Source organism: Labeo rohita, chromosome 20 (assembly GCF_022985175.1).
Source record: "Labeo rohita strain BAU-BD-2019 chromosome 20, IGBB_LRoh.1.0, whole genome shotgun sequence".
Taxonomy (NCBI): domain Eukaryota; kingdom Metazoa; phylum Chordata; class Actinopteri; order Cypriniformes; family Cyprinidae; genus Labeo; species Labeo rohita.
In genome coordinates, this window is record NC_066888.1 from 677,418 (window position 1) to 705,023 (window position 27,606).

At 38.1% G+C, this 27,606-nt stretch overlaps 1 protein-coding gene across 2 annotated transcripts in view; it reads right to left on the reverse strand.

Moving 5' to 3' along the window:
* arhgap18 (Rho GTPase activating protein 18) overlaps positions 1-15,820 on the reverse strand; it is a 33,744-nt gene extending 17,924 nt beyond the window's left edge. The window contains exons 1-3 of one of the 2 annotated variants that reach the window (XM_051138603.1): positions 15,630-15,820; positions 13,789-13,887; positions 1,666-1,883 (exon numbers count right to left, since the gene is read on the reverse strand). In XM_051138603.1, the coding sequence (XP_050994560.1) occupies positions 1,666-1,883; positions 13,789-13,887; positions 15,630-15,814 (502 nt within the window). In that variant the 5' untranslated portion in view covers positions 15,815-15,820. The remainder of the gene's footprint in view (positions 1-1,665; positions 1,884-13,788; positions 13,888-15,629) is intronic. The other variant, XM_051138604.1, reaches the window with a different exon arrangement.
* Positions 15,821-27,606: the final 11,786 nt, after the last annotated feature.

Sequence of the window (27,606 nt, forward strand, 5' to 3'; positions counted from 1 at the left end):
GGCTGTGTCTCAGAGCGGCACCGTGTGTGCCAGCTGTGTGACAGAAATGTAAATGCTAGTCATGGTTTAATCTTGCTTCACACTGCATGCTGAACTCAGCAGAAACACACTGAAAATGTACAAAAAAACCCATTAGTCATCACAATAATTTTGCAATATAGCCTTTTACATGGAGAAACACAAAACAATGATGCGAATGACTCACCACTGGATTGAAAAAATTACATCTGTAGGGTTTAATCCACATACAGAGACACAAAAGTGGTCTACTGACTGAATCCAGATGATTTAATGCATTTAAAACAGGGTTATTATTGTTAATTAAAACCGTTCATGACTGTGGGGGATCACTACTTTTGCATCTAGTTGCAAAGGCGACATTTCTCATTTTTGTATAGTTTAAGATGAATCACTGAAACAATAAATAAATAAACTAAATATAAAATAAACTAATTTATTCATTTTCTACATTTTACTTCTAATTCCATGAATATTATAGTAATTATACATTTCTTATATCAGGAATTGTTATGCATTTGTTTTTACTATATATTAAAATTTAAAATGTTAACAAAAACTGTAATATTATATCAATAACACTAAAATAACACTAGTTTATAGCTTTGGGTTGTGTGTATATTACTATCATTTAAATGTGACACTCCTCCTCATGTAAATTATTTTGATGATTATTTTAGCAATTCGTAACGATTCACAAATTTCAAAAATCAATTGTTTAGTTAATATAATAAAATAATAGCATGATGCTGTCGAATAAAAAACAAAAAAAAAAAAAAAAAACAGCAACACCAATGGAGGAGGAAAACAAATACATTTCGCCCCATTTTCAGCAAGGGTAAGTGTTTGTAAAAATAGTATATTAATTATTGATCTTTTGTTAATATGGAAAGTAGGCCTGTGCCCAATTAGTGAATCCATATTTGGAAAGGCAAAGAAAATTACAGAGCCAATAGAGGGACACGGTTAGTAGCTCAGACAAAAATATACAGTATAACTACCCAACGATGTAACTGCATTGAAATATATTTTTTCCTCCAATCTCGTATTTAGCAACACACTTCATAGCAACACATCCCTAATGGGAAGCGTAAAATATTTTTTTTTATTTATTAAGTATATAATAGTTTGATGTCCAGTGTGCACCAAAAAACTGATAAAAAATTGTGAATCATGATTGAAAATCGAAAATCTATGAATCGTTTTTTACTCGAATTGGAATTGAATCGTGAGGTACCGAAAGATTCCCACCCCTATTTATTAGCATGCATATTACTAGCATATTGGCTGTTTATTAGTACTCATAAAGCACAAATTAATGCCATATTCTGCTTGAACATATTTTAGATCTCTTAATCCACCCCATACCTAAACTATTAATAAGCAGACAATTTAGAGGTTTATTTAGAGGCAAAAGTCATAGTTAATAGTCAGTTAATAATGAGAATTGGTCCCTAAACTAAATTGTGACTATAGTTTCTAAGTAATGGTCATGTTTAAAAGCAGTCTTCAAACAAAAACAAAAACAAAAAAAATCCAGAAATGGCTTTATTTTCTGTACAGAGCTGCATCTGTCAGGCTTAAGGGAAGTTCATTATTTGTCTTATAGTTGTTGGGGAAACACAGTTAAAGACAGGCTGTTCTTACCATCAGCCACCTTCAGCTGCACGTCCTCTTGAGTCTCTGCGTCTCTGCTGCGCTGGATGAGCTCTACCTCTTTGAAGTAGTCCGCCATGACCTGCTCGTCCAGAGAGTCCTGCGAGCTGCAGCGCTGATACGGTGCCTTACCTGAGCTCGAGCCCAGAGCCGCACCGGCCGCACCGGCCGCTTTGTACCGCTGGACATTGTACAGGCCGGTTTTGCGGCTGCGTGAAAACAGAGGAGGCAGAGATGTGAAATACAACAAATCATCACGTGAAATGCTTTAATGACATTGGAGCAGTCGGCATTCGTGTTCAAACCATCACTAAAACTAGTGCTGTCTGCAGCAGCTCTCATATCCCAGTGCAGCGCCTCAGACAGACACGCAGTCACAGGTCACGTCACAAACACCTAATACTGAGACAAAGGCCACGCTAACACAAGCACTTCTCTGTTTGCACTGGACTGAATCATCAGCATCTGATAATAGTGTGGAGGAAATGTATTTTTAATGAAACTTTGTGGTTGCAATATCACCACCTACAGCTTGGGGCCATTTTACAACCTGAACACCAAGCCTGCAAATGTATTTGAATAAAATCTTTATTAAAATCATTCCTACAAGACAAATATTACATGGCTCATCAGGCTCAATTTATTAGTTGCATATTTGTTAACTTTTTTTGTTTTCCTATTTCTGAATTTTTGTGAGGCAAAACTAATTATTATGTATTTATTTGTTTGTTTTAAAATCTTAAAATGATTATTTTAAAAAATAAATAAAAAAAGTAAATTAATTTAATTTATTCCATTATTTATTAAAATCCACATCCTTCTCAATGTTGTCCTACAAACAATGTCCAGTGCAAACAAATATACTGAAATTATCTATGCTATAAAGCACCATACCACTGTTCCTACCATTTTTAAAGTACAAGTTAAATTAAATCTACATTAAAAATGATAATACAAGCAAAACAAAAGCACAGACCTAACGTCAACTCATACAAAGCAGGAAAAACATGTATACTCCATCACAACATGATTTTCTAATGTTTACAACTATAGAATGTAAAGTTTGCACTGTGGAAAACATGCCTCGAATGCATTAAACAGCATATCAGATTAGCTGTCGCAGCCCTAGTTTGCAAAACTAAAATGATGAAAGAAACCTATGCTTCAGATTTCACATATGAGAAATCTTTTAGTGGTACTGGGAAAAAATAAAAAATAAAAAAGGTCATGCTAAGAAAGTAAGATTATTTGAAGTTAATTGATGGTTTGGTGTGAGAAACCTGGACTAGCATTATATCATAGGTGGACTTGAGGCAGAAATGCTACAAAAGTGCAGAATCTGGCTCTTCAGACTATGAGCTTTGAGTCTTTTCTTCTCAATCGATGCCTGACACAGCAGGCATGAAGAGTCCCCGCTGCTCACCCGGCCAGAGGGATCGAGTCAGGAAGTGCGAAAAATAAGCCTCTGTCCTAAAAGGACATAAAGATGCCATTGTCAGGCTGATTGTTAGGCTGTTTGTGCGGGGCAGGACACGCAGAGCGCTCCCATGCTTTAAACAGACTGCTTTATTCCCTCTCAGGATGAACGTGTGAATAAACGCTCAAAGCTCAGCACTCTTCACTGCTGCTGGACACAAGAGCTACTGGATAATATCAAGAAGGTTTTATTTGAGATTTCAGTGCAGTGAGGTTGTAATGGGGGCAGTGGCTCTCGCTTCTCTGAAAAACTGTGAGCAAGCAGAACTGTGCTGCCAGTAGCTCTCCAGTTTCTAGGTCATGGCCGCTTTAGGACCGAACCTGTAACTGTGCATTAGTGACCAGTGGTAGACGAAGCACACAAATGGAGTGCTTGAGTTAAAATACAGATACCCTAATAAAATATTACTCCAGTAAAAGTACAAAGTACTCTTTTTCAAATTTACTTGAGTAAAAGTACAAAAGTATTTGGTTTTTTAACGTATTGTCATCTGAATCAGTGAGCTGTTAACTGGAGACTCGCTCTGAAAGGATCATTTGAATCTGAGTTGTTGACAGGAGACTCGCTAAGACAGAATAATTTGAATCTGTGAGTTGTTGACTGGAGACTCGCTCTAAACGGATCATTTGAATCAGTAGGTTGTTAACTTAAGTCTCTGACAGGATGATTTGAATCTGAAGATTCACTCTGACAGGATGATTTGAATCAGTGAGTTGTTAATTGGTGACTCACTCTGACCAGATCATGTGAATCGGTAGGTTGTTAACTGGAGACTCCCTCTGGGGTGTTTTTCCAGAAACCAACTGTAGTCACAAGTTCCATCGTTACAAATAGAGTTCAATGAAACTATTACAAATAGAGTTCAGTAAAACTTACAAACACAAACTTACATAAACACAACCCTGGCCGGATCATGTGAAACAGTGTGTTGTTTACTGGAGACTCGCTCTGACCGGATCATTTGAATCAGTGAGTTGTTGAAAGGAGACTCTCTCTGACTGGATCGTTTAAATCAGTGAGTGACTCACTCTGACCAGATCATTTGAATCAGTGAGTTATAACTTGGATGCATGGACTTGGACTTGATCTGAGCAGATCATTTGAATCAGTGAGTAGATGACTGGAGACTCGCTCTGAGTGGATCATTTGAATCAGTAAGTTGGTAACTGAAGTCTCACTCTGACAGGATGATTTGAATCAGTGAGTTGTTGACTTGAGAACAGCTGAAATTCGCTCAGTCCAACACACCAATGAATAGTTCAGTGCAATTTGTGAACAAAAAATCAACTCGTTCACGAATCGGACACCACTACTGCATCTCAGAGCAGGTGATTTTTCCAGTTCAAAATAACAAGTAACGAAAGAAACATACTCAATTCATTGATTAAGTCAGTGTTGCTGTGTGAGGCTGGTTGTGATGTTGCAAATTGCTCATTTTGAATGTGTAACAGTGAATGTTTAAACATTTCACATTAATTTACTCCACATGCAGGACCAGATAAAAAGTGGCATTTTTGTCAAAAGTACTCAATAGGTCAGTTTAATGAGTACTTGAGCATTAAGTGGATTTAATTAAAATATACTTTGATTAGTGGAATAAAAATTAAAAAATAAATGTCTGAAATAAACAGATTTTGTAGATGTAATTGTATATGGTAATATATAAAACTGTGCTATTCAGAAAGTATGCACTCCTCCCATTATAACACACTAAAACACAGGCAATTAAACACAAAGAATTATATACGTGACAGATTGCGAGCACACGTCTTTCATTATCATAGACAGTGATTCACTGTGCATCTCACTTTCACTTTAGCTCTCCAATCTGGATGGCATGCTGTCCTAATGCTTATCAATCACACCTCAAGATACTGCTCACAAATGCTTAACCAGCAACCAAAAATGAGAAAAACCACAAACAATCAGAAAAATCTGGAAAAATATTTTGAAAGTCACACAATGGTCAATCATCACTGTCACTTTGCAGCACTCATGCCTGTTGAGGTCTAAGCACAAAAGTACACTTGATTCACTGGCCTGAGCTCAGAACAGAAATGTTATCCATTATCAAATAGGATGTGATTAGTACAATTAAAATTAAGTAATCAATTGACAGCCCTAATAAATACTAAACATTGCACGACACTACATTTATTAAGCAATGAACCAGATCTATTTACTTAAAGGGGGAAAGCTTAAACACCCTAAACTGTTACTCAAGACAGTATTTCATGAATCTGACACCAATCCAATCACATTTTGGTTTAACTGAAATCCAGGGCCCTTAATAACGGGTTAGACAGGACTTCTTTTCCTAGAGCCATGATTCTGTGTTTTGCGGTTTATCCCATTCATTCTGCACATGTGATCCGTCTCTTCTTTAATTCTGTCTCTTCACTGAATACCAAAAGACAAAACCATAAATGAATTATTTCTTCATCTCTTTAAAGACCCCATTAAATCTCCTAATGAATCCAATGTTTGTCCTGTGCTGATGGGCCACAGACAAATCAAAATATTTGCTTTTTTCTCTCCATCTTTTTACATAACCAATAGTTTTTAATCGCATACATGAAGCATTACTTTCTGGTCAGTTTTAGAAAAAAAAAACATGTTTTGATGGGGGATAAAAGTGTTTAATTGAGTTATAGATTGGACAAAAATGTGTGCACAGTCATTATTTTGCTCTGTACTCCCAGACTGTACATTTCCAATGAGAATATCTATTTAAAGTTGCTTTGTCAACATTTAAGAGCACATTAGCATATAGCAACTACCAAATTTAATATATGAGATGCCATCCAGCCAGAGCAAATCAAACATTTACTCTTTAACAAATCACACTTCTTCACATTGGTTGGGGCAAATTTGCATTTGCAGCCAGTCAAATAAAAGTAGCTAATATTAACATAGAAAACAGTCAACCATAAATACATGGATCTCAAATGAAAGAGAGGAATTTTTCCCCCCCCTCGTGTTTCTTCAACAACCTTTCCTCTGTCATAAATGCTGACGACGCTCGTTGATGGTTTAGCTATTAACCGTGGGGATCAGAGCGCTTCTCTCAGTGGACTCCACATGCTAAAGGTCAGACAGCACACACCGCATAACGGCCCTCGGCCGCAGAGAAAGAAAGAGAAAGAGGACAAAAGGGTCAAGCGCCACCACATTTCTCGTTTTACATACACAAACAAAAGAGGCAGAGCAGCAGACGCAACACTAGCACAGTGTGTGTCCCTACAGCAGCTCACAGTCTAATGCAGGACAGACTGATGCAGACGTCAGGCTGAAGTTCTGCAGTTTGACTCAAGTCAAGGGGGCAAAAGCAATGCGGGACTGTGGGCTGTTGCTATGGCGACCAAAAGTATACCTGTGGAATGTGGCTGCCTGGAGACGGTGAGAGGCCATGTTGTGTTTCAGACAGAGAGGACATGTGCATTCATGTTTAACTGATGAAATCAGCCTAAAATGCAAGATTTTGAATCACATTTCAAAGTGGAACTGAATATTCATCGCAATATAATACAGGATGCTACTTGCATTTATTTATTTGGGTTATAAATGAGCTGTGCTCACACTTTTGGGGTGTTTTTGCTCCTCCATGTTCTTTATATTCGGCACTGCAAGAATTCCTCCAGTTAAGGGATTTTATTTTCTCATTTAGTTTGTGACTTTTTTATATTTTTAAAATTATAAGGGAATTTGTATCACTGAATGCATATGTGGTCAAAAATCACTATTACTGCTCACCACGGTATTCCAAACTAATAAAACTCGTACCACATTCATGATACATTTTTAATTTCCCATCTGTTAGATCATTTTGTGTTCATATTCATATTTCATGTAGTATGTAACCTATAACTTTCCTATTTTTGTTATATCTCACTACTCTTAATTAATGCCAAAATAAAAGGGATCAAACAAAATTCATGTTATTTTTTTATTTAGTACTGACCTGAATAAGATTTTTCACATATAGTCCACAACAGAAAATAGTAGTTGAATTTATAAAAATGACCCTGTTCAAAAGTTTACACACGCTTAACTCTTAATACTGTGTTGCTCCTGAATGATCCACAGCTGTGTTTTTTTGTTTAGTGATAGTTGTTCATGAGTCCCTTGTTTGTCCTGAACAGTTAAACTGAGCACTGTTCTTCAGAAAAAATCCTTCAGGTCCCACAAATTCTCTGGTTTTCCAGCATTTTTGTGTATTTGAACCCTTTTCAACAATGACTGTATGGTTTTGACATCCATCTTTTCACACTGAGGACAACTGAGGGACTCATATGCAACTATTACAGAAGGTTCAAATGCTCACTGATGCTCCAAAAAAAAAAAAAAACATGCATAGAAGCTGGGGGTAAAAACTGTTTGAATTTAAAGATCAGGGTGAATCTGACTTATTCAGATTTCTGGGAAACATGTAAGTATCTTCGGTAGCTTCTGAAGGGCAGTACTAAATGAAAAAAATTGATATTTAGGCAAAAGAAGAAACATGTACACATCTTTAATCTGGCTCTTAATGCATGGTTTTTCCTAGTATTAAGAATCAAGCATATACCAACTTTTCAACAATTTCAAATAGGGATGCACCGATACCACTTTTTTCAGTACTCGCCCGATACCGATACTTTTATTTTTGGTACTTGCCGATTCCGCGAGTACCGATACCGATACTTTAAAATTTACAGGTAGATTTGTAAAATATAGGGTACAGAAACTAAAAGAATATGTATAATGTTAGTTGGTCAACTTTGTTTATCAAACAGATACAGTCAAACCAAAATGTATTTAGAATCCATTATCATAAACTGTGTCCTGCACCCACTAGTAAAAAAATAAATAAATAAATAAATAATAAAAATAAATATATATCAAAAATTGTCAAAAGATGGTGTATATCTGCTGTCTAAATAATTTTTGGGTTGACTATATATCACTTAATTATTTTTACACTTAATTATGCCCATTAAAATGTGTTTTGTTGCTTTAACTGTTTTTTTTTTTTTTTCTCTTGCTCTATGGTTCATCATCTTCAATTTAATAGCATTAAACTGCTCAATTGCAGCGGCTCAGTACTGTAATCACGTGAACCACTCATTATGAATCTCCTAACTCTGATATTTTCAGAATTATAAGTCACGTTTTTTTATCTGAAATATGCTGCTATTTGGGCTACAATCCAAAGCGACTCAAATAATGGAGAATCACTCGTGAAGCAAAACATCGCATCGCATTTCACACAGGCTGCTATAGTTTCACTTTCGCCGGACATTCGTGTATGCTTAAGGCTGAAAAAAAAAACGATGTTTATAGCGAATGCCCTATATATATATATATATATATATATATATATATATATATATATATATATATATATATATATATATATTCTTATATCTACGATTTTGTTTTAATCCAAAAGATGCGTGTGCTAAATATGCAAACATCAATGAAGATCACGCAACAGCGCGCGTTTCTCTCTCGCTCCCTCTCTCTCTATACCGTTAAATAACTTGTGCATTGATTTACTTAAATTGTTTTTGACATATCATACCGAACTACAAACTTTCCAGTGATGTCAAGGCGGGATATTAACTCGACAAGCCCGCACATCTTGGCCGCCGCGCGCTCAATCCAATCTGCGTGCTTTGCCTATCTGCTGACGCGCACCAGTTATACAAGCTTAATACTGAATGTTTAACATTATTTTACTTACATACACATACTTCGTGGACATCTTTATACTCTAATGACTCCATTCTGCTGTCTGTCGTTTTGTTGTCGGTGTTTCTTTGCCTGCATACGCACTTGTCACATGATGTGGTATCGGCGTTTGGTATCGGGGCATTTTAACGAGTACGAGTACGAGTACAGGAGCTCAGTATCGGCCCGATACCCGATACCAGTATCGGTATCGGTGCATCCCTAATTTCAAATATTATTTTATCTTGTGGACTATATTTAAACATCTTCTATGTGAAATATCTTATTCAGGTCAGTATTAAATAAAAAAATATCATGCATTTTGTGTAAAATAATTAACATTTTGCAGATTCTGCAAGGTGTATGTTAATTACTACATGTGGCAGAATTGGGATTACTTCTATTCTGGTGTCACCATTGGCCAAGTGCAAACATATTTTAATAAACAGTACTTTTGTTAACTGTTTACTATTATGTTAAAAGTAATAATTTTAAAAAATGTAACTCTATTTGTCATTGTTCAAAGTAGAAATTGGTGCATTTGTACTGCGGTCTGCATAAAGAAATCCACTTTCCATGTATGTGACACTCCTCAGAATGTAGAACATTAAATGAAAACTCATCCTTACGATTAATTTTCCTTGTGTTTTAGATTAAATAAGATTCTAATTTTCACCAGACATTCGCATTCAATAAATAATCGAAACAGCTGCGCATGCTGGCTGGTTTAGCACTGGTTGACTCAGCAGCCGGTCTCTTGGGGACACAGATGATTTTAGCATCCAAATCTGGCTGTTTATACTCCTCTACGGGAAATAAGTCAGCTTTTGGCTATGGAATATGAGTTGGGCTTCCCGATCCCGTGGGACACACTCTGAATCCTGCTGCTGTCTCCATAGGAACGGCTCAAAATCTGAGTTTGGCCAGACTTGAGTCAGAGCGTGATCTGAGCTGAGGGAACACAGCGGTCTCATGCTGATACACCGAGTGTGACCTCTATACTTTTCAAGAGCTGTGGAAAACAGAAGTGTGTGTATCTGATGCTCAGGTTAGTTTATCACATCTTCACGTCAAATGCCTAAACATGGTTCATCTGATCAGCTCATAGCCGTCTAAGAGTTTACAAGTCTCAGCGTGCTGAGTACAGCGAGTGGAAACTATTTCCTGCCTACTTTTGTTTCTGCGCTTCCTCTCGGAATAATTTAAAGCTCAACGACAGAATTGATATGCATATGCAACATTTTGATGATATATACTAATTTACAGACTGCTTCATAGGAGCGTCCACATGTCACACATAATCTCAGCTTTTATTACATTCAGGTGAACTTTCCAAAACAGACATGGAGGTACATAAGATCTGTGTGCTGTGTCAATGGAAAAGAGATAAAGGCCAGGCTACGATAACGCTTGTTGATTCTGTACAGTTAGTCTTGGTGTGTACACTGCTGTATGCATTGCCAGCTAATAGAGATGTCTTCATAGTCATGCTGTTGATATGGGTCTGACCCTGCTGAATGTCCAGCACTCATCAGAGACATCATCATCACTTACAATGACCACAAAGCATGCAGCGCACACTGAATGAAATATTCATTATGCAATGGTACAGCCACACAGGATGGAAAGTCAAGCGATGTTTACCAGGTCAGTACAGGTTAAACCATGCAACACAAACCAACACACACCCTCCCAATCGGACACTCTAATCATCTGCATGATGCACACAATGTCATGGGAAAGTTCACCTGTACAAAATGACACCACAATAACCTGACGATACTTAACATTCATTACAGTGCTGCCTAAAGGAGGGCACACACTGGATCACACAGAGTGTCCTAAAATCCAAACACACTGTTTTCTATGAGTGTACTTTGGCTATGAAAATCCACACCACAAAGCTCCACTCATTTTCCATTAAAGGTGCTGTATTGTTTGTACTAAAGCATAAAAACACAAATATGTTAACATGCCAAGTTTCCTTACACTCCTGCCGTTATTCTATTTTAAAATGTGTTTTGTGTCAGAATGTCTGTTTATGTTTTGGTATGTGTAGAGCCCTATAATTTCCGCAATGCGGAAAACGTGGACGGAAACGCGGAATCCAGTCATAAAAATGGAATTCACTGAATAACACGGAATGTCACGGAATTTGTCAAAGTTTGAATGAATTCATCAAAAGTAGGTCATTACACTTAAATCAAACTGCAATATGGAATAGTATCTGTAAATATTACGCTACAAAAATACCATTTAAATGTGATGCTCGCGGTGATTTCAGCATCTGTCGTCTCACTAAATGAGGACATAAATACATGAACAATATCTGCTGAGAGTCACTTCATGAGCATTTGACCATTCCGTTTGACCATTCCGGTTTAACTTGAAGACATTGTGCCAGATATATATTACTACTATTACTACTACTACTGACATTATTTTTTAGGGTATAATCACACAACATTTCTTCCACTTGCATTTTAATTTTAATAGTAAATTCCCCTTTGTATACCAAAAAAAAAGGTTTCTTAATTTTCAATAATTAAAAGATAAATGAAATTAATGTTTTATGCCTTTATTTGATAACCAGAACATTTTAAATACACAACACAGAATTTCTGAGGGTAAAAAAAACTTTCATAAGGCTATTTTAAGAATAAATTTGAATGAATTAAGTATGCATTCAAATGATTAGACATGCTAAAACACAGAATTTGATAACAATAAAACATATGGTGAGAAAAAATAAAACATTTAATAGGGCCCTAAACATTTCATTTTTGTCAAACCTTTATTAAATTGATGTGAAACTGTATAAATTACATGATTTTAATTAATTAGAACTGCTCTTTGATTAATAAAATTTAATTTAACCATTAAAAAGGAGTTGAGAAAAATTAAAACGTGATAAAACTGGAAAAAATGCAATTTAAAAAAAAATTAAATGGAATTTGGGAAAAAAATAAAACAGATTTCATAGGGCCCTATACATGTGCCTCCACCTACTGCCAATTTACCCAATAGGATTTTGACACACTGGGTTTGTCAGTTGGTGGAAAGCAACATGTACTGCATACATGGAAGCCAGTAAACAAACTGGGTTAGAGATCACAGATTCTTCCTAACCTAAAAAGCTTCTCCTTCTATCCAAAAAATGACCAGAGGCATATTAAAACGTGGATAAAACAACTGGATTTTGGCGTCTGCTTGTACAGTGGCTCTGAAATGTCACAACATCTCTCAAAATGCTTGCTACAAAAGTGAAAAACACAGAAAATTGATCCTAATCCGAATTTTCTTATGACAGACGAAAGTTTCAGAGGCAATATGTAAAAGTGACACAACGCGTGGTCGTATTTATTTTTTAACGTGCAAAAATTTCAGACAAGAATTTTCGACTCAGTGTGCAAGGACCTGACCCACTGTCAGCCACACTCATTCCTGTTGTGTGTCCTCAATCTGGCAACCCGCACATGGAACTACACTCCCTAATATTGTGAATTTAGACTGCAGTACCCATTTCAACCAGTAGCTGTCAATAACATTATCTTTGTCCCGAGTCATGGTTAATGAACTCACTGACATCACAATGGGCTGCACATTGTGTATTTTGACTTTTTTTTTTTTGGTTTGACAGTCTACAATGAAGTCTAAGCTACATACATGGAGATATTAGAATACACATTCCCCTTTCTAATCTTTCTGTTTGCACTGTTAGACTGTTGCTCTGTGTTTCTTCACACACTAAACTGAAACTCATCTACACACTTTGTTCATTCTTAAAAGAGTATTTTGTTCTAAGGCCCTATGAAATCACCTATTGCTTCCTTACAAAATTCTGTTTTCCATTTTAATTTTACTGGGTTTGGATTAGTGATTTAATTAAATGTTTAATTAATTAAATTAATACATCTTGGAACATATAATATGTTTTATTTTACTTATGTATTTTTATTTATTTTAGAAATTCTGTTATTTGTTTTAATTTTTCTTAGTGTATAATTTAATTTAAATTTATTACCAGTGGCAATCAAAACATGGGAAAAAAGTGTGATATTTTTATAGTACTATTGTCCTGCAAGTTGAACACAGAAGTGGCAAATGATGTCTGATACCTGTGAGTTTCAACCGCAATGTGGTGTGGCAGTTCTCGTCCAGTGGCCTTAATTTTTTTTTTTGTTCACCATGTAAGAGTGATTCTCACAAAACACACTCATGTTCACAGCTGAGCATGTTCACAGCTGTTCACAGCTGAGTTATATATCTCTCCAAAAACAAAATATCGTATCTGTCAACACATTTCGCATAAAGACACAGGCTGCACAAGACTGTTACGTACACTCCCTCCAATTCTCATTTCCATAATGCAAAAACTTCATATTAGTGTAGTGTGCCATGGCAAGCATCATTATTAGGGCCTGTTTGACAGGTATCTGTGTCTGAGAGAGCAGTGGAGCTGCGTGACTTCATCAACAGGCATGTGTGTCACACACTGGGAGACGATAGGGGGGCTTTTCTGAAAACTATCCAGAACTGCCCAGCAGTGTGCTAAATGTCACAGAGGTTGCGTTACAGCAGTGAACGTCTGGCAGGGAAACTGGCATAAAAGTAATAATGTATGTCACCACACAAAAAAATGATAAACATGTAGGCAAAACATCAGTTTTCCTTTGATTTTTGAACTTTGAATAGACAAATATTTGTGGGATTCACCCAAAAAGTCCAGCGTTAGATCCAAATATAGAAACGTCTTGTTTAAACGTGCTGGTATGTAGTTCTTTCATGCTAAATCTAAACGAGCGCTCTGTCTGCAAACAAGCAGCAAAACGCAGATGCTAGAGCAAGCAGCCGAAGGCCAGTTGGCAGAACAGACCCACAAACACCCAAACAAAACAAACACACACACACACACACTCAGAAACCTTGTCCTCAAACAGTATGAGCCGCTGTGCTCCGGACGACAGAATCCACGAGGGACTTCTGCTCGCAGCTGCTGAACGAGGAAGACACCTGCGCTCCATCTGAGAACACAAATAACAGCCAGCATCCCGTTTCACGACCTGACACGCTGCTGTCTGCATCCTCTAGGACTGACTAACCAACACCAGCAGCACAGACACTGATATGGGCTTGTCAGTGGCTGATGAACATCATTCGTCATCAAAGCTGTTCAAATATGGTGCAAATAGCTACACCAGTAACACCCCATACTAGATTAAGAACTTCATGCTGACTTTGAGTCAATAAACAATGTAAACCCTAATAAGTTAGCAGAACTCAAAACATTTGAGATTATGAATAATGTAAAATTTAAGTTCATAAACTCCAGAATTAAGTTTACTCAACTTCAGATTTTGTTTTGTTGCTACTTAACAGGCATTTTAATAATACTAAAGATGTAATACTGAGTAAGCAAACTCAATGTAAATTCTTATAATTACAAAATGTGATATGTACATTCTTTTAATTGTCACATCTGTTTATAATAGGTTATCTACTGACATCCTTGTCAACTGAAAATTAATTTTAATTGAACATTTTGGAGCCTTTCATTTACATTTGTGACCCTGGACCACAAAACCAGTCATAAGGGTCCATTTTACATTGAGATTTATACATCGTCTGAATAAATAAGCTTTTCATTGATGTGTGGTTTAGGATAGGAAAATATTTGGCCGAGATACAACTATTTGAAAATCTGGAATCTGAGGGTGCAAAAAAAAATAAAAAATCAATATATTGTGAAAATCTCCTTTAAAGTTGTCGAAATTAAGTTTTGACATATTCACGGTAGGACATTTACAAAATACTTTTATGGAACATAATCTTTACCTAATATCCTAATGATTTTTGGCATAAAAGAAAAGTCTATAGTTTTGACCCCTACAATGTATTGTTGGCTGTTGCACGACTTATGACTGGTTTTGTGGTCCAGGGTCACATTTACACATTTACTCTTTTATCCAAAGTGACTTACAAATTAAATATACAGAATGTGATTCATCATAAAGAAGCATTAAACTCAAAAAAGTGCTTGTAAAACTTGGTTTAGAATAGTACAATCTAGAACAGAGATTAGGGAAATCTGAAAGCAGAAACTTTCAACTTAATTTCAGGAATATAACATACATCTTATTATTGTAATTCAGTTGTACTGTATCATATGGGCATGATCAGTCGCTATTATGTCCTACACAAATCTAGTGGTTTAGTCTGTTGGTTAAAGATCTGCTGGACTGATAACTGAAAGGTTGTAGGTTTAAATGCAGAAAAGAACAGTCTCAGTAAAGCCAGACATTGACCAATACTTTAGTCCGTTGCTACTTAAAACACAAAATAGCACATAGTTGTACATTGTAAACACAATGTACAAGCCGTCTAATACTACAAGATCCCTTAAAAAACAAACTAGTAACTAACTACATCTGATCAACCCACATATTAAACATAGTTCAACCATCACTACATTTAGAACAGCCTGAAGACAACGTTATTATGCTAAGTTATGAACTTAAACTGATGAACAGCATCTCCAGAACGAAGATCTGTCCGTCTCATGAAACCCGTTCAGAGTTAACAGACCTTTAGGATTTGGACTCAAACCCCGAGAGCTGCCTACCTAGGCGCGCACCTATATGACGCCCGTGGTAGCGGTCTAGGTAGGCAACTCACTAGGTTTCGAGACACAGCCCTAGGATACGGTTGCCATAAATAGTGCACACTGCCCTTAGTAATAAATAAATGCGTTCATGCGATCCCTCACCTTAGTCCTAGAAACTCCGTTTGCTCTTTAGAGCTGACAGCTGGTAACACTTCGCTGTTGCTGGTGTAAGCGGTTAACACAACGCCCTGCTCGTCCTGCTGTCGACTCATCTTGACCGCCACATTATTATGGAAGTTTCGGTGTAACTTAGGACGAACTGCCGCTCGACACTCGCCTAACAACATGAATAATCAGAGTCACACAGCTCCGCCTCCGGGCGGCGACATGACGACCAATCCTAGTACGCGAAGAGTCGGCTAATGAATATTAATTACGTTATGTCACGCCTTTGCTGATTGGCTGAAATGCAGACGATTTTAAATGAGCAGCACCGTGTAATTGTGGCGAATGCTTCATTCGTGAATATTAATAACGTTACGTAACTCGACGCTCCAGGAAGGTTACTAGGCAACCTACGTAACGTAATTAATATACATAAGACGGGAAAAAGTCAATTCATAGAATGCAGCTGGGCAGAGACTTATGTTGTTCAAGTAAAATTTAACCAGTTGTGCTGCTCTAAAAAAAAAAAAAAAACTAAATCTGTAACGTTTTAGACTTTAGTAAACTTAGTAATCAGACCCTCAGAGAGTAAATCATATTTTGATACTGTTGCAGAGAGCATCTACTGTATTAATCCCCAGTGGTTTACCTCAGCTTGTGTCTCAGATACTTATTGATGCGTATTAATTTAATGACCTTGGCTCCATTAGTTAATTATGGCACCTCATGTCTAACAGTCAGGTTGATGTGAAAAATAACTTTAAAATAAAGCAATATTCTGTGAGGTTGAATATCAGAATTGTTGTTTCAGAATTATAAATGAGATAAATTAAAAAATAAGGAAAACTCTATCTTTGTTTGGCTTTGGAGATAAAATGGTCACGTAAATGGATCTCAGACACACCTGTTAAGAGATTTTCCAGTCAAAAATATTCTTCTGCTGATGTCATTGTTGTGCAAATGTAGATAATAAAGTCATTCAACAAAAGCACTGATACAAGCTATGTCAGATGATTCAGGTTCATACTGACCCAATACTGAAAACCTAATGCTGAAGTTTAAAGTGTCAGCATTTTGTGGCATGTATGAAGTTTGTTCCATTTGCCTGTAATTTGCCTTTTGTGTGTCAACAGTGTGTCCCATGGTCAAGATTAAATTACATCCTCTCTAAAGAAAATGGCCACAGTGGATTTGGTGGCTGTTTTTAGGCCAAGCTGAGAGTGAAGGGAAGGAAATATGATTTTCAGTGAAACGCTGAGCACGCAGGTACACTGGAAACCATTATTTATTTACTTTAGTTCCTCAGCACTATTCAGAACACAATCGAACACGCCTGCACATTTCCATTACCATCACAGCTATTTGTTCGGCACGACCGTCTCTATATGAGCGCCTGCAAGCTGTTTTATGTGTGAGGATATGGTCCAGTGAAACAGACATTGAATAAAAAGCGCATGTTTGTATTGATAGTTGTATGTCGTTGGTCTGTTATCAGACACAAACATGCACATAGGTTTCATTATGTTGTATGTTTCGAAGTAAATAACTCTTTTTGAAACATAAGGGCCATTAAAATTAAAATATATCATTTAAAAAAACAAATAAAAGCTACCTAACACTGAAAATATAGCATATGTCCCCAGTGTCTAATGCTAAAATCCTTCAGAAATCATTTTTATTTTGGATTTTTACGTGCCTCCATATCCCATCTGTGCTTTAAATACATTTATTTCAAAATAAATGTATAATATTTTGGATAAAATACACATTTTAGTGGTGTCCCCAGGTTTTCACTCAGCCCTGTTTCCCTAACTGGTAAAATTCCACAAGACACATTTTCAAAATAATATTTCAACATCTGGATCTTCTGAGGGCAATGAAGCGACCGAAAGCATGTGGTCTTATTTTCTTTTCTGTATATTTGATGATATTGTAATGGTGGCTGGGAGTGCCATTATAAATATACTGTCCTGTTACCTCACTTATTTCTTAGATGTTACTTGTTTATTTTAAAAAATGCAAATCTGTGGTGAATCACTATAATTTGCTGAGTATCCTCATAATATTAGTATTTAGTCCATGTGGCTAAATTTTATGTATTTGCTTATTTTTTCCTAAAATATCAGTCCTGTTACTTTCAGTCCTGTTACTCATATACTCTTATATCCCATACTCATCTATAGTAACTGAGTAATAGTAACAGGAATGAGTGATTTATTAATGTAAATATTAGGCTACATCCATATTATTCTAGATAAATTTGATAAAGCATCCTTTTCTTAACGTTTTGGCCTTTTATCCACACTGAGACAATGTTTTTGCCCAGAGAAACTGCATTGTTATGACAGGAAATGTACTTGCAATTTCTGTTCTGTGGCAATTATGTATTAAACATGGAATGGGGTTTGAGTGTGACTTGCGCTGTAAGAAAACAATATCCACAGAAAAATGTTTATGCTTAAGTTTTTGTTGTTTTTATCTTATTTCATAACCCGCCCTACACATAAACATGACCCTAACAAAAACCTCTGCAGACCACTAGATTTAAATAGAAACATGATTTGGCCATTTTTAGCAGTGAGGTCAGCTCACTAGTCAGTGTTTAACACTCTTCACTATATAAGTGCGAGCAGTAATACCTCACATGTGCAGTCAAACCTATATACTAATATAATGGATACTCATTCCTGGGGGGTCATACAAGGTGTGTTACTGATGCAAATAAAATATTTACTAATTAATAGTTAAGCATCAGGTGTGCAATTTTTGCAACAACGGAAAGACCGGTTAAAGAGCATTGCTGCTATGATGTGAGGGTGTTATGTGGGGTTTTCAGAGTGTTGCAATGTGATTCCTGAGTGTTTTTCACTGTTGATGGCTGCTAGGGTTATGTGTTATTACTGGTTCAAGTCAAAAGAGTTGCTTTGTCTAAAATCACATACAGTCAGAGTAGGTGCTGCATTTGATGAAGAGCTTACTTTTTAATGAAGTGTGATCTTTAAAGTATAGATTTGATTAGTTTGCACACCTACTATATGTACAGACCTATGGAAGCTTGTTCCTACCACATGATAAAAAGGTCACAATTCTGACTGATTTTGTGAGAAAACATCAGAATTGTGAGGGGAAAAGTCAGAATTGTGAGGTTAGTAAGATATAAACTCACAATTACCTTTTTATTTTTTATTCTATGGCAGGAAAAAAAAATAAATAAAAAACAGAAAAACAGAATTGTGGGTTGTAATGTCACAGTGTGTTGTTGGAAGGAGAACACAGGAGTCAAGGAATGAGCTTTATATTCTTTAATAATCAAAACGCAGGGGAAATCCAACACACAATGTAGGCCAAGTAACAAAGTAGACCGGATGAAGAACTAAGGAACAGACAGGAAATGATATACACAGGATAATTACAAACACAGGTGACCAGAATAATCAAGAACAGGAAACATGACCAAAAAAGGAAGAAAGGGAGTAAGACAGAGGTAAAACAAGGAAACACAGGTCCATAACACTTAAAGGGGTCATCGGATGCCCATTTTCCACAAGTTGATATGATTCTTTAGGGTCTTAATGAAAAGTCTCTAATATACTTTGATTAAAAATCCTCAATGGTTTTGTAAAACAACACCCTTTTTACCTTGCCAAAATCAGCTCTGCAAAAATCATCTCATTCTAAGGGGTTGTTCCTTTAAATGCCAATGAGCTCTGCTCACCCCGCCCCTCTCTTCTCTCTGTGGAAAGATGAGCTTGTTTACTTTAGCCGCATTTAGCTGCGTTTAGCTGCTAAACTTCCTAACTACCACATTATATGGAAAGATTCATAAAAAACGCTTATACTCACTTCTGCTGTAAGTGAAGCTGGATCATGAATGATTCGCGCGAACATAGACGGATATATGTTGATCGGGAGGCGCATTCCCTTCACAAACAAATGTAGTCGACTGAATCTTCAGCGGCTCAGATGTCGGGAGTAAATGATGACCACTATGTTCATTATTACATCCAGTAAAACAACACCTCAATCGCTCAATCGGAGATATTATTGTCTAACTTACATCCCTGCTTCGGCATCGACACAAGGAAAGTTACTGGACTCTTACAGCGGGTCTGAGGTAAAACGCTCATGTCAATCAACTATCGTGGGAGCGCCCTCTGTGGGTGTGACGGCACAACGACAGGCATCTGAGAATGGCTTGATTTGAAAAAGGGGATATTATTTTTACAGATTAATTAAAAACCACTGCATGGATTTTTATCATTATAGGGTAGATTTGTACATACACTGACAACACACATTAATGTTCAAACAACATGAAAAAGTGAAGATTGCATCCGATGACCCCTTTAACACATAACTCTGAATTGCAAGATGTACACTTGAAATTAAGAGGAAAAAAGTCAGAATTCAGAGTTAAATATGTTTTCCCCTCAGAATTACGAGAAAAAAAAAATCATTTTTTTTTTTTAAAGGCATGATGGAAACAGGCTTCCATACTGACATACTAAATCCACTAGGTTGGAAAGGTCATGTGATTAGTCGTGATGCTGTTCACTGCCATTTACAAATGCAACGAATGTGACAACAACTCTGCTAAGGTAAAATATCCTTTAGATGCATACTTCAGACTCTCAGCAGGTATTTGTCACATACTGTTTCATGAAAACTGCATATTTGGATACAACATTTGTTTGATGCATTGCTTTTTACAGCATAGCAGCAGAGCTCTCCTCAACAGGACACATGAATAGAGAAATCATTCAGATCTGAAGTGGGACTGTGGACTAAAGTTTAATACTTAGGCTCAGGAGTTGGGCATTGTTTAGGAAAGGAAAAGGAAAGGAAAGGATGTGACGTGTTGCCAAGTATGTTGACCCATACTCTGAATCTGTGCTCTGCATTTAACCAAGTACACACACACAGTTTTGAACACACACTCCATGAACACACACCCAGAGCAGCGGGCAGCCATGCTGCGGCGCCCAGGGAGCAGATGGGGGTTCGGTGCCTTGCTCAAGGGACTCATACCAGTAGTGGTATTGAAGGTGGAAGAGAGCGCTGATCATTCACTCCCTCCACCGACAATCCCTGCCGGACCTGAGACTCTAACCCCCAACATTCGAGTTACAAGTCCGACTGTCTAACCATTAGGCCACGACTGCTCCCCGAGGTTGAGGCCAGAAGTTGACATTTTGGGCAACTCAAACACAGAGCAATGTTCTGATAAATACCCAATGTTAATCTATCAAGGGGTAGGAGTTTTAAAACAGAACTAAAGACACATTTATGCTCATGAAGCCTGGCGAGGTTCAGATCTGCAGCTGTGACACTGCCCTCTGGTGTTCAGACTCACATCTGCGTGTGTTCAGACTCTCTTTGTTTGACCATGTGACTTCACACAAAGAACAAAAACATCATTCCCACATCATGAGTTTACAGCCAGCTTTGCCTGCTTCTGTGTTTTATTCAGCAAAACGACCATCAGTCACATTATGGTCAGATTTAGAGAGAAACATTACAACAGTATTATTTATAATAATAATGCATCTCTGATGGGTTGAGTCTTTATCATTCTTAAGAGGCTTAAATGTTTTTGTGGCAGCACACATCGGCTTGTGAAGCAGATGAGCACAGACATGAGGTCTGCCGTCAGAAGCATGTGTTCAGAGAGGTGCTGTTATTTCTGGATCAGGCTCATTCAGATTTAGAGGAGAAACTGTAGCATCATCATCCTCATCATCAACATTATCTACATGGAAACTTCAGCACTGTTTGCTGCTGTGCTGTGAGACCTTGAGAAACACTGTGAGCTGCAGGGTCAGACAATTTATGATAGCATTACTTTAGCCAGGTTAGACGCCATACTGAATTTAATATGGATGAAAACGAGGCTGTGAGGACTTAAAGTCTTTACAACAGCATGCCCTGTAGAAAGATCCTAGATTATGTCATTTTTTACAATTTAAAACTGTTTGATAGAGTTTTTGTCTGAACGTTTTTGTCAGAAAGCTATTAAACCCACTGTACTTGAGTCCCTCACAGCCTCATTTTCATTCCTGTCAAAGATTAAATCTGGCACTACCCTAACTGAGGTCTGCAGGGACTTTCCAAAAAGAGGGTACAGAAAAGAGCTGGAAACTTATTAAGGGTTCTATATTTTATTACACATTTGCTTTAAAGAGGTTAACACAATTTTTGACATGTATAAATACATAAATATAAATACATGTACAAATAATTCTAGTCCTATTATTTTCAAGTACAAACCCTTTAATATATATAAATGTATAATAAGGTTTCATTGGTTAACTACATTAGTTTAGTTAATGTTCATTTCTATTCTTACTAAAACAACTGTTAAATCAAAAGTTGTTTAATGAGTAAAAGCACTGTGAACTAACATGAACAAACAATTGTAGGCTATTTTTATTAATTAACATTAACAAAGATTAACAAATGCTGTAAAACTATATTGCTCATTGTTAGTTCATATTAACTAATGCAAGTTAACAAATGAGATCTTAACGTAAAGTGTCAGTAATTATATGAGCATATAGTCATAGTTTAAAGGGTGCAATCAAATAAAAACCTGTCATAATGGGTAACCACATTAGGTAACAGGGTTGCAGATTTCTTAAATTCAGCTCAGTAGAGGTGAACTAAGGACTAAATGCACATAAATCTTTTCACCAACAATAGTCCTGATCATAACTACCACAAAATTCATTTACAGGACCTTGTACATTTTTAACCCTATAAAAGCCTGTTTGTTTACAGTTATTTTTAATACACTCTTGAATATGTCAATGTTTATCAGCATTATTAATTCTGATGTATTATTATATTTGTGCAATGTCAGATAAAAAAAAAAAAAATACCACGCACACACACATTTCTCAGTACACACAAACTACACTCCGATATCCATGCCAATACACCCACACAATTATAATTACATCATTTCAATTAAACTGACCCTTTTATTTCAGCAGAAGCAAACAATGAGACAAAGTGAGTATTTGCTCTATAGGCCGAACCTCAGAAAATGTTGCTATCAGGTGGAAAATAGTAATACATAAATAAATAAATACATAAATAAATAGAGGCCTTGCCAACAGGATAAAAGCCTATTAACAAAGAATGCATGATTTTATGCTTAAATAGCACTGAGATTGAATATTGCGGTTTTAATGGCTTTCAGTGGGGACGTTTTTGTCCTTAAGGTCCTGAGTGTAATTATTTTTTGTACTTAGTGTAAAATAGATATTCAAATTCCAATAAAAATACACATTTTTGACACAATTTTTGTTTGCATTACCACAGCCAAATTGAAAGAAAAGTGAAATAAGTGAAAAAGACAAAAATGTCCCCAAGGACGGTTGATGAATACAGTTAACACTACTAATTAGTGAAGAATAGTGGAAATGGAATTATTTGAGTCCTGTCACACTGCAGAAACATTCCAAATGATTTCACTTCCTGTGTGTCACAATTTAATGGAACACTCTTTTCTTTTCATTTCTTTTCGTAGGGGGAACATTATGTTGTGATAGGGATGCGTGATCAGTCTGGCGCTCAGCTAGATAACACATTTCTGGTAATTATACTATGGTAATTTAAAATACATTTTTGTTTTTCTATAATGATTAAATGTCAATCAGGGGTGTGTTTCCCAAAAGCATTGTTAGCTAACTGGTCGTTAGTTCCACTGAACTCTATTGGTAATGACGGAACTTGTGACCATAGTTGCTTTAGTGAAATGCACCCCAGATGATGTCATAATTATTGTATTGTTTGTGAGAAAAAAAAAAAAAAAAAAAAAAAAAACCTTCTTGTGAAAACTGCTGCAATTCCAGTGTTTCCCTGCTACAGACTCTAACAACCAGTTACACAACATCATATCACATCACAAAAGAGTGAAGGTGCATCTACCAGATACAACATATCTCATACAAGTCTCCATTTAAATTCACAAGGTAGGTGGGTGAAAATGAAAAACAGGACAGTGCTGCTCAAACTTAGAAACTTGCATGCAAAGAAATCTCTTTCTGCTCATCGAAACAGCGCTTCTTATTTCTCAGGGTGAAATGGATACAGGCCAGCTGAAGAATAGACTGAAATGTTATCTGTTCATAGCAGAGGTGTCACTGCCCGAGCCACTCAACACATGCTATGATCTTGTGTTTTCAGTCAGCGTTTTATTGGATGCTTTTATATTTATTTTTATTTTTTTACAGTGTTTCTTGTTGGTATGTGCAACATTTTATAAGTGCCAGAAACACTTTAGATTAGGAAGCACATATTCACTATCAACTAAGAGTTTTAACCTCAGTAAACTCCTATTTTGCTGCTTATCAATAGTTAGTAAGGCAGCTGTTAAGTTTAGGTATGGTGCAGAATTAAGGGATCTAAAATGTGGTCATACAGAATAAGACAATAATATATGCTTATAAGTACTAATAAACAGCCAATACACTAGTAATATGCATGATAATACGCAACTAGTTAATAGTGAGAATTGGTTCCTAAACTAAAGTGTTGCATCTTTTGTGACGTTTACTTTATCTACAAAAAAAAATACAATTTCTAACGAATACCATTTTCATTAGCATCATCAAATACATTAAAGTTTGTAATTTTTTTTTTAAACATGTAAACATTTTTTTTCAGTTGTAGTTACAGTTTCAGGCAGAAAAGAAGTTATTTTGTATGATCACTTCGGTAAAGAAAAAGAAAAAGAAGAATTCAGTAATATGAGCCACATTTAATTCTGCCTGATTGTCTTTGCAGCATATAACAAAACAAGTGTTATTGATAGAAAAGAAAGATGCACACCCTTTATCGAAACATCTGACAGAGAGAAGTTTGCTAAAAATAACAGATGTAGTGTTAAAGATGAAGACAGTTGTTACGGTTGAGCTCCGTGCTGGATGGAACGAGACGAGAGACGAGATAAGCAAAATGATTTACTATAATCCTTTGGTAGTACAAGCAGGAACAGGCAGGAATATCCACACACGTAGTAACCTCCAACAACATTAAAGACCGACAGAGAACTAAGAACAGAGACAGACTTATAAAGGGTGTGCTGATTACAAAGACAGGTGAATGGGATGACAATAACGAGGGCAAAACCAAAGTAAACAGGATGACAGGGGGAGACACTGGGAGAAACCAAATAAGAGTTCAATGGGGTGTAACATTACTCCCCCCTCCGAATAGGCGCGACCTCGCGCCGTAGACAACAACAAAAAAAAGACAAAAGGGGGTGAAAAAACAGCAGCGATAGAGAGTCCATGTGGGAGGAGGCTTCGGCGGAGGGCGGGACCCCGGAAGGGGGACACAAACCAGAGTCAACAGAGTCCACGGGGGCGACGAAGGTGGGAGGAGCCAGGGAGGAAACAGGAGGGACCCGGAGCAGGAGAGGCTGAGACAGACCCAGACCGCAGCCATGATGAGGACCCACAGTGGAGCCGACGGAGGGAGGAGCCATGGAGGAGGAAGGGTTGCCGACTCCAGGGGGCCGACCGACAGAGGCGGAGGCCGAAGATCCAGGGCGACACCGAGGATCCGGAGGGCCAAGGCGGAGCCCAAGGCTCCAGCGACTGAGGCGGAGGCGGAGCTCCGGAGGTCCGCTGCGGAGCCGGAGCGACAGAGGACTGAGGTGGAGCCGGAGGGAGGGAGGAGCCCAACGGAGCCGGTGGGACGGAGCGACGAGGCAAAGCCGGAGGAGTGGAGTCCTGAGGCGATGGCGGGACGACGACCGACCAAGGCGGAGCCGGAGGGACGAGGGAGCCCGGTGGAGCTGGTGGGCCGACGGGCGCCGGTGGAGACGAGGGAGCTGAGAGCCGTGGTGGAGCCGCAGGGTCGGAGGGCCGAGGCGGAGTTCTGGACTCTGAGGCTGGAGGCGGAGCTGAGGGATCCTCCAGCCATGACGCCGATGAAAGCTGGCAGACCCGCGGCGAGCCCACTGCACAGGTGGTGGGCTGAGGGTGAGCAGAGGGGCTGTCAGGGGACAGCGGTGGCCAGACAGACATGGATGTAGACAGAAGAGGGTGGGTGGGTGGGAATTCCAGGCAGACAGGATGATCATAACAGGTAGATATTTCCGTAGAAAAGTCTATTAAATCCCCAGAGTGAGTTTCTAGAACTTCCGTAAAGAAGTCCATCAAGTCCCCAGAATTCAGTTCAATCTCACCCCCAGCGGTGGTGCAGTGGGCAGGGCTCTCCATAGCCCTCTCTTGCTCCACGCAGCACTCCACCTTAGCGGACGTAATGTCCGGCTCTCGCACCTGGTCAGACGTGTCCGGCTCTGGCTCTGTCGCTCTAGGCTCTGGCTCTTCATCTGCGGTGGGCTCGGGCTCCAACTCCGCTTGTCGGGGTGATGGTTGGCTGGGTTCTGGGTCTGGAGTGGGGCTGACGTCCTCCTTGACGAAGTCAATGGTCCATGACGATCTACAGGACGCCAGCACCCACTCAATGTAATCGGCGATGCTCTCTCGAGGACCCTCCCCGGACAGCTGCGCCTTGATGGTGATGTTAAGTCCAACACGATAGAACGTGCACAAGCAGCTGTCCGGGTAGTGCGTGAGTGGTATGAGTTGCACAAAGTCTCTGGTGTGGTCCTCGAGAGAGCGATTCCCCTGCTCCAGGATGATGATCTGAACGGCGGGATCCATAACGAAAAATCAACAAACACTGGGAAAAAACAGAAAATAAAGCAGGGAAAACGCCGGGGAAAACTGTTTTAGGTCGGTCTTTCTGTTACGGTTGAGCTCCGTGCTGGATGGAACGAGACGAGAGACGAGATAACAAGCAAAATGATTTACTATAATCCTTTGGTAGTACAAGCAGGAACAGGCAGGAATATCCACACACGTAGTAACCTCCAACAACATTAAAGACCGACAGAGAACTAAGAACAGAGACAGACTTATAAAGGGTGTGCTGATTACAAAGACAGGTGAATGGGATGACAATAACGAGGGCAAAACCAAAGTAAACAGGATGACAGGGGGAGACACTGGGAGAAACCAAATAAGAGTTCAATGGGGTGTAACAACAGTACTGTGGATAGCTGGATTATGTTGGTAGTTAATGCAATTCTCTACACCTGTGTGAACATGAAACTTCAACTTCACTTAAATTCAAACACACTGAGACTTTAGAAATAATGAAAAAAGTGACTCACACACTTGATCCATCACAATAATATTTTTTAAGCCTGACTCAAATATCCAAATGTATCTAAATTCTCCTTTGAGTCACTGCATGAACAGAACTTTGACCTCATTATATAAACGATATTAGCAGCCTCATAGAGAAGAGCCCAAACACTTACCAGAGCTGCAGGTAACACACGAGTTTGGTCACCATGACCTTGGGCGGGTCAGAGGGGCGCTGGAGCCCTGCAGCAGCAGCAGGAGCACTGATCACGGTCTACATGCGTCTGCTGCACACGCCCTGCACGCTCCTCTCCTCCTATGCATCATCTCATTAAATCATTCATGAATTTTTGACACCAAGAGAGAATCCCTGGACACAGGACGCCTCCGGAAAACCTAACCACAGACTGCACGCAGGACTTCTGGACTTATTGTCATGTTTGTGTTGAATCAGTCATTTTATAGTTGCTTAAATGTATTAAGTATATTAAGTGTTTAAATATGCATACATATGAGTGGTTTGGGATCACAGAATAAAGCAGATAATGGACACGCTTTCAACTGATCTAATGTGAGGCGGTGGCGGCATGTTCCTGAGGAACTGGTATTACTTCATGCACTTAATCCAAACCGATTAGAGGACAGCAGCTGTTCAGGATTAGAACAAACTATAACTGCACTACATCCATAGTTCCTCTTCTAAAACATGTCACATTTCACCACAAAATCAAGAGAGAAATGATGCGGTTTCATTGCCTGTCGAGCTTTGGCATTGTGACAGTATTTTCATGGCAGTTAAACTGGTTTTG